Below are 18,414 nucleotides of genomic sequence, written 5' to 3' on the forward strand. Positions count from 1 at the left end.
CTTTCAACATGTAGGCTTCAAATACACTCTTCTTCCTCCCTCGAGCAGGTTTATTTCGATTCTTTCTATCACCTGATGTTGGGGCAGCAGCGTAGGATCCTCCTGCAAACAGAAATTTGTAAGTGTTATCTTGCCCACCAAACTTGTCAATGTATCTTAACAGCTGCTGTACAGAGGCTTTGTATCGAAAGTTGAACTTCTGAGAACAGTTTGCCCAGAAATACCGGCACCCGACTTCAGAGCACTGAAAAGCCTGGAATAATCACATTTTACAAAGAATTGACAGCCTTTTACAGCTCCTTTTAGAGTTAAGAGCACTCAGTCCCGCCCATCTTTTAATAGTGCTGAGCACATGCTTCAAGGCAGCTTATTCCTGAAGCGTGTACGCGCTCTGCTTTAATACCTCTGGGAGTTCCCAGTTGTCTAGGATTTACTCTGCTGTCTGAATTGCTCATCACTTCTGTCTGTGATTCAGAGAGCTGCCTCTTCCTATCGAAGTTCTGGGGAGTTCTTGCGGATTCAGAGTTGTTTCTGCTCCTTGCGAACCCTCTCTTTTCTGCACCTGAAAGCAAACACAGGTTTGAAATAACAAGGGAGGGAAGAGGAAGCCCATTGCCAGCTTGTGGTCCTGGGGAAACTCATGCTCCGCAGTGCTTCGGTACAAGCCACAACTGTGAGTCATGCTCTTTATGCAAAAGACACCATGTCTTCATTAGTTCATTTGTAATCTGTTGGCTCTTTGTGTCTCCTAATCCACCGCTAACTTATTTTAGCATAAATAAAACTCTGGAAATTACGATACTAAAGTTGGACACAACTCTTCCAAAGCCCTGGGAAATCCATTAGAACGTATAAAATGTGAAATTGCCAAACTGTTTCCAAAGCCCCTACCTCCACCCCATTAAACCCCCAAGTAGTGAGAAAATACAGCTTCCCCATGACTTCATTAAGTAGTTCAGAGATAAAGGAGGGGAAAAAAATAATCTTAGTAACCCACCCTGGAGTAATTCACTTCTGAGCTACTGGAGGCAGCACGGTATACACCACCACTGCAAAGAAATGCCAAGGACGCCAACGTCCTGCTCTGAATAGGCCACGACGGGATGAAAACACTCTGCAAGGACTCACCCCTTCCTTCCCCGCCATCACCCCAGCCCCTTCCCTACAGCCAGGGGAGCAGGCAGCGGCTCCCAGAGCGAATGCCAACGCTGTTCCACGGCTCAGCACATTGGAATGCAACCCAGCGCCGCGCAGCTGCCCCCTTGGCCCAGGACCCACCTGGATCCTGAACGTGTCCCCGCAGCTCTGCCCTCCAGCCCCTCCTGGCTACGCTCCCCGGCCCCGAGCTTGTACCTGCGAGTCGGAAAGCGTGCGATGCCAACTCCTACGCTATGGGGCTAGCCAAGTTACACAGCAGAATATTTTTTTAATGGATGGTATCCTTCACAAATGAAATTGCAGACTGCTTGGTAGAATTAAACTGAAAAAAAAGCCTCAAAAAAGCTGTATTTAAGCAGAGGTGTTTAAAAATGCGGTATAATAAAAGAAAAACAGCCGCTTTACCTAGTCACAGACAAAAATCAACTTCCACATATGATAACAGGCAAAACAGCAGGAGAATGGAGGGAGCCTCCCAATTCAAAAGATGATAAACCAAGGCAGGAAGAGGGACAGCTCAAGGTGCCAGCTCAGAGCAGCCCAGGAAGAGATGAAACTGCTTCAGCAGCGTCTCTGAAACAAAGAGGGAGCCTCTGCTGCATTCTGGGATAAGGGCAACGTAGCTTGGTCTCTTTGTACACGACCACACTTTTCATACTCTGTATGCTTTAGGGACGAGACTGTCCAAGAGCAGCCGCAGCCACAGACTGAGGTTTCAACGGATGAGAACAAGGTGATATTACCTGTGCGGACCACACGATGAGACAGAACTAACATTAAGCAATTTGCAAACCCCCAATGAACTGATTTGCAAGTGCTCCAAGGGTCAAGAGATTAAGTTCAAAACCAGACACCAAAACTAAAAGAATGGCCTAGAGATCTGCACAGAATGGCAGACACGGTTTGCTCTGGAGAGGTTTTCTGGTGAAGGAATCTGACAAACTGCAACAAGCGGGATCTTAGGGACACACTAAAAACGCACGGCGCTGGCCTGAGCATCCAGAGAGGTCGTGCAATCTGCTTCGTTGGAGGTTCTTAAAAACAGGCGAGACAGACATCTACCAGAGTTGGTCTAAAAGGAGTAGTTTTTTCCTTGAGGTAGTGAAACTATCATGCGAGCTCGTAAGGTTCTCTAAAGCCCTCGTTTCTATGACAGCAAGGCACAGAAAATACTACTATGAATTCAAGAACTTGGGATAAAAAGGAGGCTAAATCTTAACATGTAATTAAGAAAGAGCTGAAGAAAGAGAGCAGAAAACTTAAATGCAGAGAGGAAAATGAGAAAAAATTCCATACAGTGAGTTGGGAAGTTGAGCTGAGAGCCAGAGTTGGGCACTGCAGAACTGCCCCAGCACTTGCCGTGGCCATGGGTTCAGAAAACTTGGGGCCACCACTGCCAAAAATAATGCAAAGGGTGGAGAAGCACCTTTCTGTGCCTGTGGCAGATGCACCCACCCCACTAAAGACCTGAGAAAGACCCAACAAAGACAGTACTGAAGTTTCTGGCCCTGGAGGCACCAGGACTGCCTCCCCTCACAGCTCCTGTCTGGGCCACACAGTGGGGGTCAAAGGCAGGAAAGTCAGGGTCCTCAGTCAACAGGGGGTGACACGACCATGGATTGACCACAGATCAGATTCGACCAGGGTATAAACAGGGCCCCGCCGGAGGACTCATTGGAGTCGGTCCTCCTCGGAGCAGCGGGTCTGCAGTCGGGGACTCTCCCCTTGAGTTGGGACACCACTTAAGGAAAGTTCTCGAGATTGAGAGCCCTCCCTTTTTGGTGAGTGAGTGAGTGCACAGTTTGGATCGTTTGGCCAAAACTTAAGAACTCTCAACTCGGCTGTGTCTGGTAATATTCCCAACCAGCATATCAAACCTGTATTTGTTGAATGTCAGCGGGATGTTGTTTTGGTGAATGAAGTTTTGTCTGCTTCATTTCAGTTGCAGATCAAAGCTTGTTTGAGTCCATTATTTGTGTGTGTAGCCATTTCGGTGCGGTTCCGTGACAGTGCCCAAAGGCAGACACGCAGAGAGGCACTTGCACGTTTCCAACACTTCAGCCTTTGGCTCGCTCTCTGGTGGGATTTTGCAACCGCTCAGACTCAGACACAAACTCAAATTAAAAAATGACTCAGATGAACAAACTCCACTTGCACATAGCTGGCTGGCAAGGCCGCTCACACACCGCCTCTTTAGATCAGGGTTTGACCCTGCTGGTGGTGACAACAAAATTCCCGCCCCCATTACAAAGCCACAGACAACGGTCACAGTTAGCACTCAACTGGAACACATCAGATGCTGCGTGACTCTAATTTCTTCTATTTCTCCTTTTTTTTAAAAAAGGGCTAACTGCAGGTTGCCATCTGCTTCAACTAGATTCAATATTTGCTTCTGTAATGCACCTGGCCTCTAAAACTGGAAGTTGGAAATATTTCTCATGACGGGCTTTCCTGCTGCCCAGCACTGATATTCTGATGGATCAACAGACATCATTTCACAAAGCAAACTGTACCTGACTGCTCTATAGATAGCACAGGATATATTGAGACTACCCTTTCTGAAATAACTGTTATCACAAATTGAGTTAAACTCTATTCCAGCACCAGGGGCGTTACTTGTTCTGTGGTGTTACAGCCCTGTGACTTGTAAGATATAACAAAATCTCTTCGGGTAAGATGTCGCACAGAGTGATTCTAGGCATTAAAATAATCAGTGACTAAATAAATTAATAAGCAAATAAATAGAATAAAATATTTACAATAAATTCAGTAGAAGGGAGACTAAAGAGCAGTGACTGAGAGCCGAGGTTGGTTGATGCTTCCTAACAGGAGGCTTGAAGCAACCACTTGCCTGGGATTTCCAGATGTTCTGCCATTTCCAGTAGGAAATAATAAAGGAGTAATAATTTGAGGAAAGGTGGTTGACTTCATTACTTGAAGCCCTCTGGAGGGACACTTGGGTTGAAACAAGCCCAACACCCGCATCAGGCAAGGAGGCTCCCGAAAAAGGTGACAGAGGGACACCTAAACAGGACCAGCCATGACAAGTGGGTGGCATTCGTGGGCTTTCGGACCAGCCCACAACCAGCGACTCGCTGGTATCCTAAACACGGGTGCCAGGAAAAGGAGCAGCAAGGACGGAGCCAGGGCTGCTCCATCCCAGGAGCCCGGTGCAGTGCCTGGCATCCAGGCAGCAGCAGCTCCACTGAAGGATCACGCTGGAGCTCAATCTGAAACCCAAAGCACCGCACTCCATCTCCATCACAACGACGACGACATTCCACAACGGCACATTTTGGTCTTTAAACCTCAGAACCTATTAATCTTTTCTTGTTTGGGGAAAAAAAACACATGCAGGCAGCTTCCCAGAATAATTATCTGGCTTACAGTAAGAGAGGAGGTTAGATGCTTTAAATCAGCCCATTTTGACATAATTTATACAAAATCACTGTATAGTTTAGGTTCTGAAAAGTACTGCATGTAATTAAATTTACATCTATTAGTCAGTTGATCAACTGGATGGTCAACTAAATCAACTACAATGTTCAGCTAAACATGAAGTTAGCAAGGCCAGAAAGCCTTTAATTTTATAGTAAAATTTGCATATCGCTTTACACATTAAAGAACCAAGACCCTTAACTTTATTTACCAAAAATAAAACATTTCCAACTGTCCTCGCACACCTGACAAGCTGTTTGATTGCTACCAGCACAGAAGGAAAGCATTCCTCACTGAATTCTCATCAGCACATCCATGACCCCTTGGCTACCTCCCATCCAGGACCCAGCAAGAACTACTTTTACTTGAGATATCCAAGAGAATTCCAAGATACGGACATCTCGGCACAGCTTTGCCCTTTTTTCCTCATGTACCTTGTCACAAGGCATTTTTCCCTCTAAGTTTCCAGTTTCGGTATCATCTACGTTACCGATATTTAAGGCAGCTCCCTGGGGTGGGCAGGACTGAGAGCATCACAGCTGTGCTGGTGACACCTCTACAGGTTTGGGACTCTGACCCCACTGACTGCTGTATCTCAACACCTAACGGTTCTTTTTCTGTTAAAAATCATTCTAAAAAAGAATTATGTTAAAAGCATTGGACGGAACAACATTGATATCAACTTTTCCAACACAAAATACTTCCATCCATTACTTACCTCTTCAGTCCATGACTGGGCATCAACACATTCGCTAACCCTGCTATTGCTAAGAGGATTTTCCATTGCTCCCCAGCGTTAGATCATGATCCAGACACGCAAAGGGATCTTCCAAATACCTGCCTTTACAGCTAGCAAAAGCGTGAGAAGAAACAGGAGCACATCCCCAGAACTGATAACGTGCACTAGAACAATTTGTTATCAATGAGGCCCTCTCAACACACAGATATTAAATATTTGTCCATATCTGCACAATGTTTCATTTCATTGCTAACACATTTCAATGACTTAAATTTCCTTCAAATCTTCCAAGAGGTTCCCTGACATTTAATTCCTCAAGATAACCAAGCTATGCACTTAGTAAAACACTGTAGGGATGCACCCATGAGCTATGGGCACGGCAGCTACCAAATGAAGGCTCACCCAGCACTGCCCAACCTCCAAAACCAGGAATTAACCAACTAAGAGCAGTGAGAACTATTCTGATGCCAACCCCTGCTTGGTCCTACACTCCCATTTAAATTAGACTAGGTTAAGCATGGCAAGAAAGGTAAATAAAGCCTGGTTTTGCTCATCTTTACTGGAGACTCAAGGAATCAGTCCAACCATGCGGCAGCCCAAGGCATCACCTCACATCTACAGATTCAAGTTGGCCCTTGGCTCCTGGCAGAGTCAGCAAAGCAAACTTTAGAAACCATCAGATTCGGTCTGTTAGCAAACGAATACTCTCCGTGAGCTGCCAAGAAGTCCTACCTGCAGCTTCACGAGCCACTGCGGATGCTGATGTGTAACCAGGCGTATCAATAGCCTCAATATAAGAGCTGGACCAATGGAAACTGCCTTGTTTGGCAAAGACCCCTAGGGCCCAAAACATCCCAAATCCACAGCCCCTGAGCAATCCACCCCCAGCACCTCTGTGACTCTGACTCAGCTTCGATGGGCTGGGGGGCAGTTTCGGGCCGGTAACTCCAGACAGGCACAGACCGAGCGTGGACACTGCTGTGCCACACAACCGCGCATTTCATTCTCCACAGTCAAATAAACCGAAGTCAAAGCGCGCTTTGCCAGTCCAAACTGCGTTAACATCAGGGAGGTTTTGCTAGGATCCCTGTGCCTTTCCCTTTCATACGCTTCAACAGGCACTTGAAAAGTGATTCGATATTTTCCGCTGCTCAAAGAAACCTCTCAAATAATTTCCTCTCGAATTTTAAAAGTCAAAACACATTTGTTAGATTGCCTGCAATTCCTAACACGCCAGTGACAGCCAGTGTATGCCCCGTTATGCAAGTGACTAACTCAAAGACTCCAAGCGTTTAAATGACTACTACGATATCCGGGATCGCATTACCACACACAGGCAAAAACCAACAAACACCACTGAAGTGATCTCAAATGCGAGCTATGTCAACAAAAACACTGGTCACAGACAGGCCAGAAGTGACTATTTACATTTTGCAAAATATTTTGCAGATTGAAGGGATTAAATGTCTCGCTAATGGTCACAGCCAAGTGCTTTTTTTTGCTCTATTTTGTTTTAAAAGGAAAAACACAAAGACAGCTGTTGGTGTAGCTGCTCGGGGAAAGAGCTCTGTACCAGGAAGAAAAAAGACACTTCTTGGAAGATATCTCAAGCAAAACTCTGTGCTCGAGCCCCAGGAACGCAAACAGGACCCAAACCCATCCAGCTCCGCTCCAGCCCGTGCTAGGAACAGCCCCGCTTCACCACCGCAACGTGAATTAAATGAATTAAACCAGTTCAGAGCTCCCCGACAGCCTTGGAACAGCACCACTGCTTTTACAGTATCTCGAAGCAAAGCGGTTAAATCAAGGAGATGGCTCAAGATTAAAGACAAAGCGATGGAGAGAAATGAGGATGTCATGGGAAAGAATTCATTAGGGACGGAGGAGTGGAAAGGCAAGACTTGGAGATACGTTATCAGCTCAGCCAGCTTTCATTGCAGCAAAGAGACTTTCAGGAGATAAAGCTGTTAGGCAGTATTTTAGATGCTTGATCTGGGGTCTAAGAGAGTCTGCGAGCACATTCTCCTTATCACAGCGAATAAAAAAAGATCCTGATTCTCCAGTGAAACGTAAACTCCGAGAACCCTGCCCTGGAGGCTCTGCAGCACTGGGCTGTGCTCAGTCCAAGGCTGACCACAGAGCTTCCTACAACACTGATGTGAGTCCTCCTCAAAACCACCGCGGATGGGAACGATCCGAAATTGTCCTAACGACTGAAGAGCAGGGCAGACTTCCGGGAAAGGGAACATCTTGGCGGAAGTGGAAAAGTACCACGATACGACAGCACTGTAGGGATTTAGGCAGATGGCAGATCGCATAATTAAGCTTAAAGTTAATTAAACAGCCATTCAAAGAAGAGGAACAATGCAGACCTACATTTAAATGCACAGGCTCAGCCAAAATGTAAATTCTATGCAAATGTCCCAAACTGAGAGGATGATGTATTGAAATTCAGCTGCCAGAAGTAGCTCCCGTGCCCACCAGTGTCACTAACTGCACCATTACGATGGGCCACCAGGGCCCAGCCACGGCGTAAATCTGAGCTGTAACTTCCCACCACCTAGACAAATCCAAAGAAAATGAGAAGATCGAGCTTAAAGTGAAGGCTAACTTAAATGGGATTTTGGGAATGATTCAAAGCAACCAGTTCCTCTAACAACAGCCCAACCGGTTACCAGCGACCCCACACAACCTAACACTCCTCCTCCGCCTGTGCCAGCCTGCAGCTTGTCTACCAGCGCGATTGCGTGCACGCAGCGGGACGCGGTCCGGCTGTGAGCCATCTGTGCACCCCCAAACAAATCTGGAGAGCTCGCTCTCTTTGGAGGTGGCAATCCTCTAAACGTTTTGGGCAGAAAGTCTGCCAAAATCTGCGCAGAAGAGTTGAACGTCCAAAAGAAAAAGCAGAAAGGGAATCCTTGCCACATGGGCGACAAGCTGGCTGCAGAAAGGCAGTCTGCTCCCCAACTGGTGACTCCTGGATGGGGAGATACAGGCTGTTACAGCGTGTGAGTAAATTCACAGGGCCGTGAGCGGCTTTTGGAGGTGACCGTGCCACCAGAGCTGGTTGTAAAAGACTCAGACATTCAGCATTCTTACAGCAAGCTACCGGGGATGAAATATTCCTATTTATGGATGGAGGTAGCAAAAAACTGAAGTAACATTTCCATGGATACTCAGGAAAGCCAGGAGCAGAGACAGACACTCATTTCCAGACCCGTGGAAATGAGGTGGGAAGCACACGTTGCCACTGCTCTTTTGCTTTCAGCTGCACACTCTTATTTAAAACTCTAGTGCGGCATGGCCCTAGATGTCAATATGAAACTCGGGAAAATGAAAACGTTCTTGCTGACTTTGGCTTTCTGAAAGGGCCTATGCTTTGAAAAAACCCAAAATGAAGAGAAATGCACAATGGATTCTTTCTGCTGAGGAAAACAATGCTGTGGAAACCGCTCCCCACCGCCAAGACCATGTGCTCACAACACCACGACTCCTCTTCCAAAACACTCCAAGCATCCTGATGCTTGCAGGATTTTGACTTCAGTAACTCAGACAGTAATTGCAGTTCTATTCAATTCCTCAGCAGGGTTTGTGTTGTAGGAATACTGTACGAGTCCAGGAGCCAAAGATACCATTCCAGGCTCTGAACTAAGGGCTGGTGACGAAACTCATTTAGTAGCAATAGACTAAAAGTTTATCAAAATAGTTACTGCGCTCCAGCTGCGTGCAGCGGCGCAGCAGCGTTGTCAGGGAGGGGATTCAGCTCTGCTGGTTTGTAGGACTCTCTGTGAACCTGCTCCACCCTGCTCGTGACCTCCCAAATACCTACTCCGCCTGATGACTGCACCCTTCCAGGCCTCCACTCCTGCCTCAGGATGTGGGTCAGGGCTGCGTCCGCTGCCCCCTCGTCCTTCCAAGCCTCCCAAACCATCTGCAAGAAAAGGACTCGAAAAGCATAATACTGCAGAGTTTCTCTCTTTGATTTCTCTGGACTCAGTAGTTTGAGGGAAGGAAGTTGCTCCAAGATCAGAGGAAGTCAAGAGGCTTTGAAAGGTAAAATCCTGATGGGAGGTGTCAACACAGTAGAAGACACGAACAGGTGAAATGGAAGAGCTGCTTTCAGATTCACACATATCCCACGGTTACCAAATGCGCTGCAGCGTAAGACAATTTGCTCATGAACCATTCCTCATGCTGCCCATCCAATGTACCAGATAGGTAATTCACAACCTTGGTACCATGGGGGCGGAAATGCCAAAAACCACACAGGCTGAACAAAAAACCATTATCATTGCAAGCCTGTATCTGTAGAGACCGAAGCATTCTCCAAGGCACAGCCTGCCCCATACATCTGTGGGCCGCAGCTGCTGGTGTTGACATTTTCCTTCAGCACCCTGGAAATGTTAATTTTTGTCACAGAAGACATTATTTTACACAAGAGATCCCAACATTTTGTTTTCCATCCACCTCCGGCCAAGTTTCAACCCTCCATGGCTTGGATTTCCCCATAAGAGGGAGTTTGGGACATGAAGACCACGGCATTTCATGGAGATAAAGGGGCTTGAGGTGGGAGGGCAAGAGTTGGACACAAGCAGAGAAGACAGGAGAGGCAGAAGCAGAGGGTGGAGAATGAAAGCCCTGCACAGCCACGGCCCTGAGAGGAATTGCAATGAGCCACTGAAGCCAGCTGCAAAACATCTGTCCTACCGACCTGGGTACCCATGGCGAAGGAGACGCTTCAGGGATTACCTGAACAGGACAGACCCCACTGGGGTGCTTGGGGCTGGCTGACCTCAGGGATAGCAGAGGACAGGGAGCTTTTCCAAATTAATCTCTGTTTGAACTACAGCGTATTTGTTATCAGGGCTTTTCAGTGTGTCAGTGACAGCCCACGTACCACAAGCCTTGGTAAAACCATTCCAATGGCCATTCACCCCCACTGCTAAATTGTGCTGCATTTCCAGCCTGGATTTGTTTAGCCTCAAATGTGTTGTATCATAATCTGCTCAACTGAGTAGCCTATTATTGAACATCTGTTCCCCATGTAGGCAATTTTCTAAAGGCTCCCTTCCCCCAAGCATCTCTTTGATAAGTAAAGCAGGGTTCCTCAAATCATTCACTCATGAGCCCAGCATTTTAATCTTCCTTGTGGCTGCCCTCTGAGGAGTCATCAATTCATCACCATCCGCCCCGAACAGAGGGCATCACCACAGGATCCGAAACTCCAGAAGCTGCTGCCGCTGCCGTGCCAAAGACACACGCAGTCCATGCTCCATCTTCCAATTCCCATGCTCATACGTTACCCTTTTGGCCACGTTTCACAGGAGGGGGATGTTCAGCTGATTAATCCATCAAAAGCTCAAAACTTTGTTCCAAGCTGTTGCTTCCCACACTGGGTTCCTCACACTGCTGGTATGGCTCTGCGCCGGCTCAATAAATGGATTTTGTTTTGCCTGCTCCCAGTCCACCAAGCGATGCAGACGGCTGCCAGTAACCGCCCCCATTATTCAATACTCCCTGTGGTCTCCAACTCATCCTAAAAACCTTTCAGTCCTACATGTATGTTTTCTTCCTGACGATGGACAGAAGTCAGGGTCAGACCATGATGCTGCAGGAACCAGACACACCTATTGGGAACCATTCTCAATTTACCTCTGCATTTCATTAGTCGAGCTAAATAGCTTTTAAACACATGTGCTGTGATTTTATTGTGCTAACGCACCGGCATCCATATCCACACCTTTACCATCACACTCCTCATCTCATAACAAACCGACACTAGGGGAACTCAACAGGGCCTTTGCTGCATAATTTGATGACAAGTCAAATTAAAGAGAAGACTTTAAAGCAATTAAAAAATTAATTCAGTTCCTGTATTAGCCTACACTTTTCCTGGGACTAACACCCCACTGACAGGCACAGCTGCCTGAGCTACCTGCTCGGTCCCACTGCAGAGCTCAGTCCCACTGCTGCCTGCTGCACTCAGGACTCTGCTATGGGGCATGGACAACAGCGATTAGATCACACACAAAATAACACAGCCCCTGCAAGGGCAGGATCTCATCTCCCCAGGAGAGGATACATCAGATATTAACTCACATACTATAGCTGATGGCAGCCAAAAACATTAGTTGCACAAGATTCAGGAATGCAACTTTTTTTTCTTTCTATCAAAAGCAAGAGAGAAATTTATGTTTGCGATGACGTTGCTGAACCATCAGAGAAAGCAGCATTCTCTTTTTCATGTGTTTCTCAGATGGGGCCATACAGTAAATCCACTTTTCCCTATCTCTTTCCTATGATTAATGTCATCTAAGGAGCATTACCTTGGACCTGGCAAGATTAGCTACGTTTGAAAGATTTCTCTAGCAATCAACATTCTCCATTTATTGAGCTGCTTCTGTGGCCATTTCTAGATCGCCGGCTCGCATTTAGTGGTGCCAGATACGGAGATAACAGCGTTCTTCAGTGCTGAAATTCACCACACAACAACTGGAAGACTCGCCACTAAAAAGCAGTGTTATCTTAAATTTCCCTTGCAAGAAGGGAAAAGCAGAAGCTGCGGTTCTCCCTCCAAAGTTTCCCCAAAGCAGCAGAGGCAAATACAAAATTTACTGCAATGTGCAATGGAAAGACACGACCCCTACGATTTTCCCATCTTGTACGTATTTATTGACCAGCTGTGCCCACTGAACATGCAGGGAAGTCACTCCAGGACATCTCTTTTTCTTATCGCAAACCTTTTAAATGTCAGGGTGCAAGCCCACCATCCAACAGCACACATTGATTTTAAAGCCGTGACGCTGAACACCAGCCTGTGTGCTAGCAACACTGCTCCATGGAAGCTGCCCAAGCTGGTTAAGGACCACAGGCCGGGTGAATAAACGCCAAATGCCAGAGAGATGATAAATCAGAACAGGCTGTGGAAACCGTACGCTATTTCAGATGAGGCACTTTGTTACCAAGGACGTGGCTGTTTGCACCCAGGGGGCATGCTGACCCTGACCGATCATCATAAACCCGTGAAGTTTTTAGAGAGGAGCCTCAGGAGGTTACCTAGCCAAGCTGGTGGTTGCTTCCCAAGGAGAACATCTGCAGATACAGACTGAGACTGCCAGCCTTGCAAAACCTGAATTTATTTCATCAGCCTTCACGAGCATCCTGCTCCATCCCAGCTTTCAGCATCAGTACAGCCAACCTCACTCCACCGTACTCCAGCTCCTCTGAAATTAAGTGTGGCCAAGAGATGGTGTTCCCAAAAACCATGCTGCACTACTGCATGCTCGGCAGACAGCTCTCTTCTGCACATTGCTGGAAAGCCTAAAAACCAAACAACTTGGGAATGTGCTATCAAACAGCAACGCTGCCTTGAAAACAGGCTGAGAAGTGCACGCACTCAAAAAGCAACCCGAAGCCTTTGTGTCCCACATGAAACACACAGCCTGGTCTAAACTGTGCACTGATAAAGCGATGCATCACAGATATCTGAGATGAAGTTCCATTTAGCAGCCATGCAAATCTCAACTCCCAGCATGTGACAGACAGATGCTACAGAGAGAGTCAGCACTTCTGTCCCCAAGGAAAAGGGAATTTTAAGCCCTTGTATGACAGAACCATCAGTCAGAATGAAAAGAGATTTTAATTACTAACTCAAGACTGAAGTGGGAAAACCCTCAGAGCCTTTGATCAAAACCAGAAAACAACCCAGAGGACTTCATAAAAGACTTTCTCTTAAGGAAGTTTAACCGAATTTTAGCATGTAGAGGATTGGAGATTTAGAGAAAAATACCAGCAGGGAAATTATAGGAGATTAAAAACTATAAGCAGCGCAATTTAAAGCGGCATTTTAGAATCCTTTTCTGCCTTACTGGGGTTTGTTTGAGAAGAAACTTCAGAACAAGCAGCTTTACGGCAATTCGCCTCCCAGAGGTGAGAGCTGCACAGAAAGAGGTAACAATTTGCCAAATGCATTTATACGCAGCTTCATCTTTCCAAACCCAGGGATGCCGATACTGTAAAGTGACTCCGATGTGCGGTTTCATGACTGTGCCACATCTTTCAGACAAGGGACACTGGGGTTTTGTTCACACTCAGCTCTCTCAACTTCACAAGGACCAGCCCCTCCCTGCCCACAGGGTACTCGAAGGGTTTTCTCAGCCCTCCCTGTCTGCCTTCAATTTTAGCACGTTCAGTTTTCAGATCGTTGCTAACCTGACCACGGCTCCGCCTGAGCCGAAGAGCTGTTAAGAAGCGGACAATGAGAAGCAGTGATATAAAGGCAGATGCTTTGCTTTGAGATTAGCTCAAAGAGACTTTTGCAAAGCCCACAACAGCCCGAACAGATTTAATTTGTGAGGAAATGTCACTGCTGAAAAGATGATACGCCTCAGCGCTATGACAGAAGCAATTCTTGCCATCACAGTTTCACAAGCCTTGATTTAAACTGATCAAACCAGACACCTGCCTATGCAAAGTAATATGACTTATATCAGCATCAGGAGAGAAAGACAAGCTTTGAAGTGAGAAAATATTAATCTGGGACTGTGATGTGCGAGTTCTTATTGCTAAGCGCTTGCATACTGTAAAACCTTCATTTCACTTAAACACGAGTGCTAAAATACACTCAAACCGAACAGCAGAAAAGACACTTCTCTCCAATTATGTATTTTTTTTTTCCTTTCTCTTTCCTACCCGAGAAACCCTTTTGAATGTCCCTGCAAGGGTTCAGAAGAGCAGCCGGTCTCAGCTGCACTGGAGAGTGGCTGGGGAGGGATGCAGGGGGCAGAAGAGGAAGGGCGTCACTGGAAAGCAAATAATTTTTCAATAATCTCCCCCACAGCGCAAGTTTTCCACCCGGGAGGTCAAACACAAGGGTCAACATTTCCTGCTCCAGGTCTTTCCACTAAACAAACAACTCGTTTTCAAAGGGTTCGTGTGACCCCACTCCCAACTAGAGCAGGATGCAATTGCAGGTGCTTGTTCTTGGAAGCCAGAGTATTTTTATTTTAGACTGAAATCCACGTAGGCACCTGTCATTTTCATGACTTTCCATCTCTGTTAGCTGCTCTTCCCTACTCTCCAAAACCTGAAGGGTGAAAGACAGCGAAGTCTATTACAACGGGCTAGCATAACAAAGCGCTACAATGATGCATGCAAAATAAAGAACCCTCCCCAAAAATCAAGCTCATCAACAAATCTGAGCATCATCTGCTTGTGTTAAAGCTCTGACTATCGTCTGTCTTGCCAGAACTCATGAAAGTTTACTCACTTTAGCACATAATCTACTGTCACAGCCTCGAAAATACCGCAAACTCTGTAAAAAGCACATTACTTGCCACTCCTGAGTGATAGGGCATAGTTTTGTAAGATTGATTTAGTTAAACACTTACTTGATTTCCAATCCAAGAGTTGTGATAGGCCTCGGGCCTATCCTACCCATCTGAAAAATTGATCTATTTTCTACTTGTTACAGAGAATTTAATGCAGTGACATTTATGAGTTCCTCCAGTAGTAGCACATAAGATCAGGCTCTCCAAGTATTTCACCATAAATAACATTCAAAGGAAGTTTTAACCCGTTACACTGAGAAATCAAATTTAAACTCCCTCGCTTTGGTTGCTTGTTGATGCTGTTTGGAGTTTGTTTTTAAATACAGGATTTTATTTATATCCATAAATGGGCTTTTTGCTTTGAACACAGCATTTAAGAGACACACTCGCTTTACTACTGCAAGATGTGGTTTCTTTGTTACTAACAGCAAAATTTACTGGAGTCAACGCTCCGTATCAGGAATTGAGATATTATACAGATATCTTAATCCCTGAGTATTAGCTGGACTTGGACCCTCCAGAGAAGCAAACCAGCACTCCAGATCCAGAGAGGCAATGCAGAGGAAAGCATGACTCTACCCCGAGTCAGCTCAGATCCAGCAGTCCTACTAATTTGCTCTCTACACCACAGAAATGCAGCTCTCCTAATCCTGAGCTGATCCTGGAAGCAACACAGCCACATTTACAGAGCCTAGGCCAGGGGATGAGGTCCTGCCAGCACCACAAGAAGCCATTTGCACATGCCGGATGGCTCACTCACAAAGCAGGACAAAGCCACCCACAGGTAACTAAGGGCTGACTAACTTTGGATGGAGCAGAACCGGCCCGTGTTAACTCCCTCATGACTAAAACATCATATTCAATCCCACAGTAATTGTAGCACAGGGACCAAACAGCTCATTAGCACGAACTCACCTTGAACTTGACCTGGAGACAAGTGACTGTTTCTCCTGGCACTTATTGCCAGCACATCCTCACTAAGCTGTTCAGCCAAGGGGCCAGCTGCTGTGTCTGCATTGGCAGGACACCTGCCTCGTTTCTTATGCCTCTTCCTCCACGAGTCCTCCTCATCCTTTTCATCAGAACCAGAAGACTTCTGCAGAGCTGCGCGGTGCCTCAAGCTGTTCGCCGCTCTCCCACCCAAGGCATCGCTCGTATTTAACAAGTCAGCTGCAGCTCCACGCTGATGTCCACAGCAGTCTTCCTCCACCTCCAAGTCTCCTTCCGGGCTACCAATGGCATTTTTTTTCTGAGGACATCCGTATGGCGCAGTTTGGGGTTTATCGCTCTCAAATCCTCCAGGCATGGGCTGCTCCAGGTAGGACGTTCTGACCGGTGAATAGCTGTGCATGTTCAAGCCGTTCCTGGCTGGGTTATCCTTTGCCAGGCCTCTCCTCAGGGCTGGATCCAGATCCAAGCCGGGGTCGTTGGCGTTGCTCTCTTCCAGCTGCATCTTCTGCGCGATGTGATTCAAATAGGACCGGAATCTGCCGCTGTGGTGCTTCTGCACCAGCCTCGCATAAGCGTTCTTCTGGGGAGCCACGGGCTTGCCCAAACCCTCTTTGGCTCCTTGGGGAGAAGCAGCGTTTCTCACATAGCCCGGCTGATCCATAGTGCAGTAAAAGGCCCCGACTTCAAAGAGTCATAAATAGACACAGGGGAAAAAAGGGTTATTTCCTTGAAACAAAGCACAAATAATTGATTACACTAAAAGACATAAAAATGTACTACATGAGGATGTGTGGACCCTTACAGAAATTCTGGGTTGGTAGTCACTCCACTGGGGAGAGAAGGCTCCCTGATGTACTCAACATCTGCCCTGCACCGAATCCTGGCGGTGACTCAGGAGTGACCACAGCCCACATCGCCCATATGCGACCAAAGTCGGGGGGTTCTGTCCCGAGGCTGACACTCTAAATACAAGCGATTCCTTTAATCCCCTCTTCCTTGCCCTAAAAAAGCCAGGTAAATTAAGGCAGTGACTGTATCAGATGCATCAGTTTTAGATGTAAAATCTTGTCAGGTCCGACCTGGAGTCTTCAAAAATGACTGCATCCTTGCTCGAGTGCCTCAGTGTCGCAGTAAAAAGCTTTCATTGCCCGTTACCTCCCTTTCCAGCGACTGACACTTCTGCATTATGTAGGACATTTGCTTCAAATACCGCAGCTCCCCATTTCAGCTCATCCTTCCAGCCATAAACTCACCCCTGGCGCGATGGATGTATGATAAATTCCCAAGCTCAACTCACTGTCTTGCAAGAGCTCATCATTCTCAGCGCCCGCTTCTGTAGATGTGGCTATGCCTCCACCTTTGCCACACCAGTGGGGAACTTCAGGAGCTCAAGCACCTTCCCAGCCCGTTTCAGCTGCTCTAGCATTTCAGTTTTTGGAGACAATCCAGTAAATTGTCCTCAGCTACTATTAATGTAAGTTATAGGCATGGACAGGTCATAGCAATGATTTGTGCTTTATCTAACATCAAAGAAGAAAACAGAAATACTTTGATAATGGAGCCCAGTGCGACTGCTGTCTTCTGCAGGTTTTCATTACAATGCCTCTTTCTTCCTTCAAGACGTGTTTGAAGCTGAACAGCTGAGTACACCAAGAGCTACTGTCACCTCTTCTATGCCAGAACTGAGAGGCACTGGACTCTAAGCTAAAATAAAGGATATTGTCCCTTAAACCTCTCTCGTCAACTCTCTAAGCACAGGGGTGTCAGCAGGACAGAACACATTGCTCAGCAGCAGAGACATTGATACTCCCTTCCCTACTCCCACCATGCTTGGAAGTTTGCTTTGCCCTCTACTCTCTTTTGCTGCAGTTACACAGAGGATAAGCAGCCAGGTGGTCTCCTCCATGCACCCACTGCCTGGTAAAGGGGCATCATCCCACAGGGACCAAGGACCGCAGCGCCGACTCCTCCGCAGAGGGCTCGCTCTGGCCCTTTTGGAGAAACAGCACATGTTGCAGCGAGATTTACTTAAGTAATTGAGGACGGATGTGAACAGGCTTCACAATACAAAGGAAAAATTAAAAATCCCTGAATAAATAGGAAAAATTCTTTGTGTGGTTTGTGATTCTCGTTCCTAAGATTTTCCATTGGTGCTGGCCAATAACTGAACTTTTCTAATAGACTGACCTGCTACAGAGCTATTACAAAACCCTCAGGCGGGTAGGTCTACAGCAAGCGTTCATCTAACGTCACCCTCTCCGGGTGCCAATTCAATAGAAGCAGATAACATTTATAAAAGCCAGCGAGACTACTCTCCAAACACTGGTTCCGGTACACAGGCGTTTGCCATCTTTATTTACAAGTAAAGGATAAACATTCGCACCTCGCCTCCACTGTCATTTCTGCAACTTCAATCACGTTAACAGCTGGAGCACAGACAAAAAAGAAGGGGGGGATTTGAAAGCCCTCACGCATTACAATTTCAAACCATTACCAGTTTTCTGTAGACAACCAGGAGCTGACAGCTTCCTACCGGCCAGGGAGCAGCAGGAAGGCAGAGCGGAGCGAGGTACCCACCCACCCTGCTCCCAGCCGGGACAGCGATGCGGATGGGTGAAATCCCGGGGAGGAAGCACGGAGGGAAGAGGCCGCCTTAGCCGGGCCCAGGATCGGAGCTGCCCCCGCTACTTTCACCCGGCTATTTCTGAAGAGCGGCACCGACCTTCGCCACCCACCTGCCCCCGGGCTCGGCACGGCGCTCCGGGGGTGTCCGAGCGCACCAGCGAGGGTGGGCGCACC

The 18,414-nt window shown here is 47.0% G+C and overlaps 1 protein-coding gene across 1 annotated transcript in view; it reads right to left on the reverse strand.

Moving 5' to 3' along the window:
• Window positions 1-16,276, reverse strand: part of LOC104537422 — a gene marked incomplete at its 3' end in the record, with an annotated part of 55,171 nt that extends 38,895 nt beyond the window's left edge. Inside the window, 3 exon segments of the mRNA XM_010180311.1 lie at window positions 1-102; window positions 404-562; window positions 15,580-16,276. The exon segment at window positions 1-102 is cut by the window's left edge and continues 20 nt beyond it. Coding sequence (XP_010178613.1) covers window positions 1-102; window positions 404-562; window positions 15,580-16,276 — 958 coding nt within the window.
• Between the last annotated feature and the right edge of the window lie 2,138 nt (window positions 16,277-18,414).

The sequence above is a fragment of the Mesitornis unicolor genome, unplaced genomic scaffold (genome assembly GCF_000695765.1).
Source record: "Mesitornis unicolor isolate BGI_N332 unplaced genomic scaffold, ASM69576v1 scaffold8050, whole genome shotgun sequence".
Lineage (NCBI taxonomy): Eukaryota > Metazoa > Chordata > Aves > Mesitornithiformes > Mesitornithidae > Mesitornis > Mesitornis unicolor.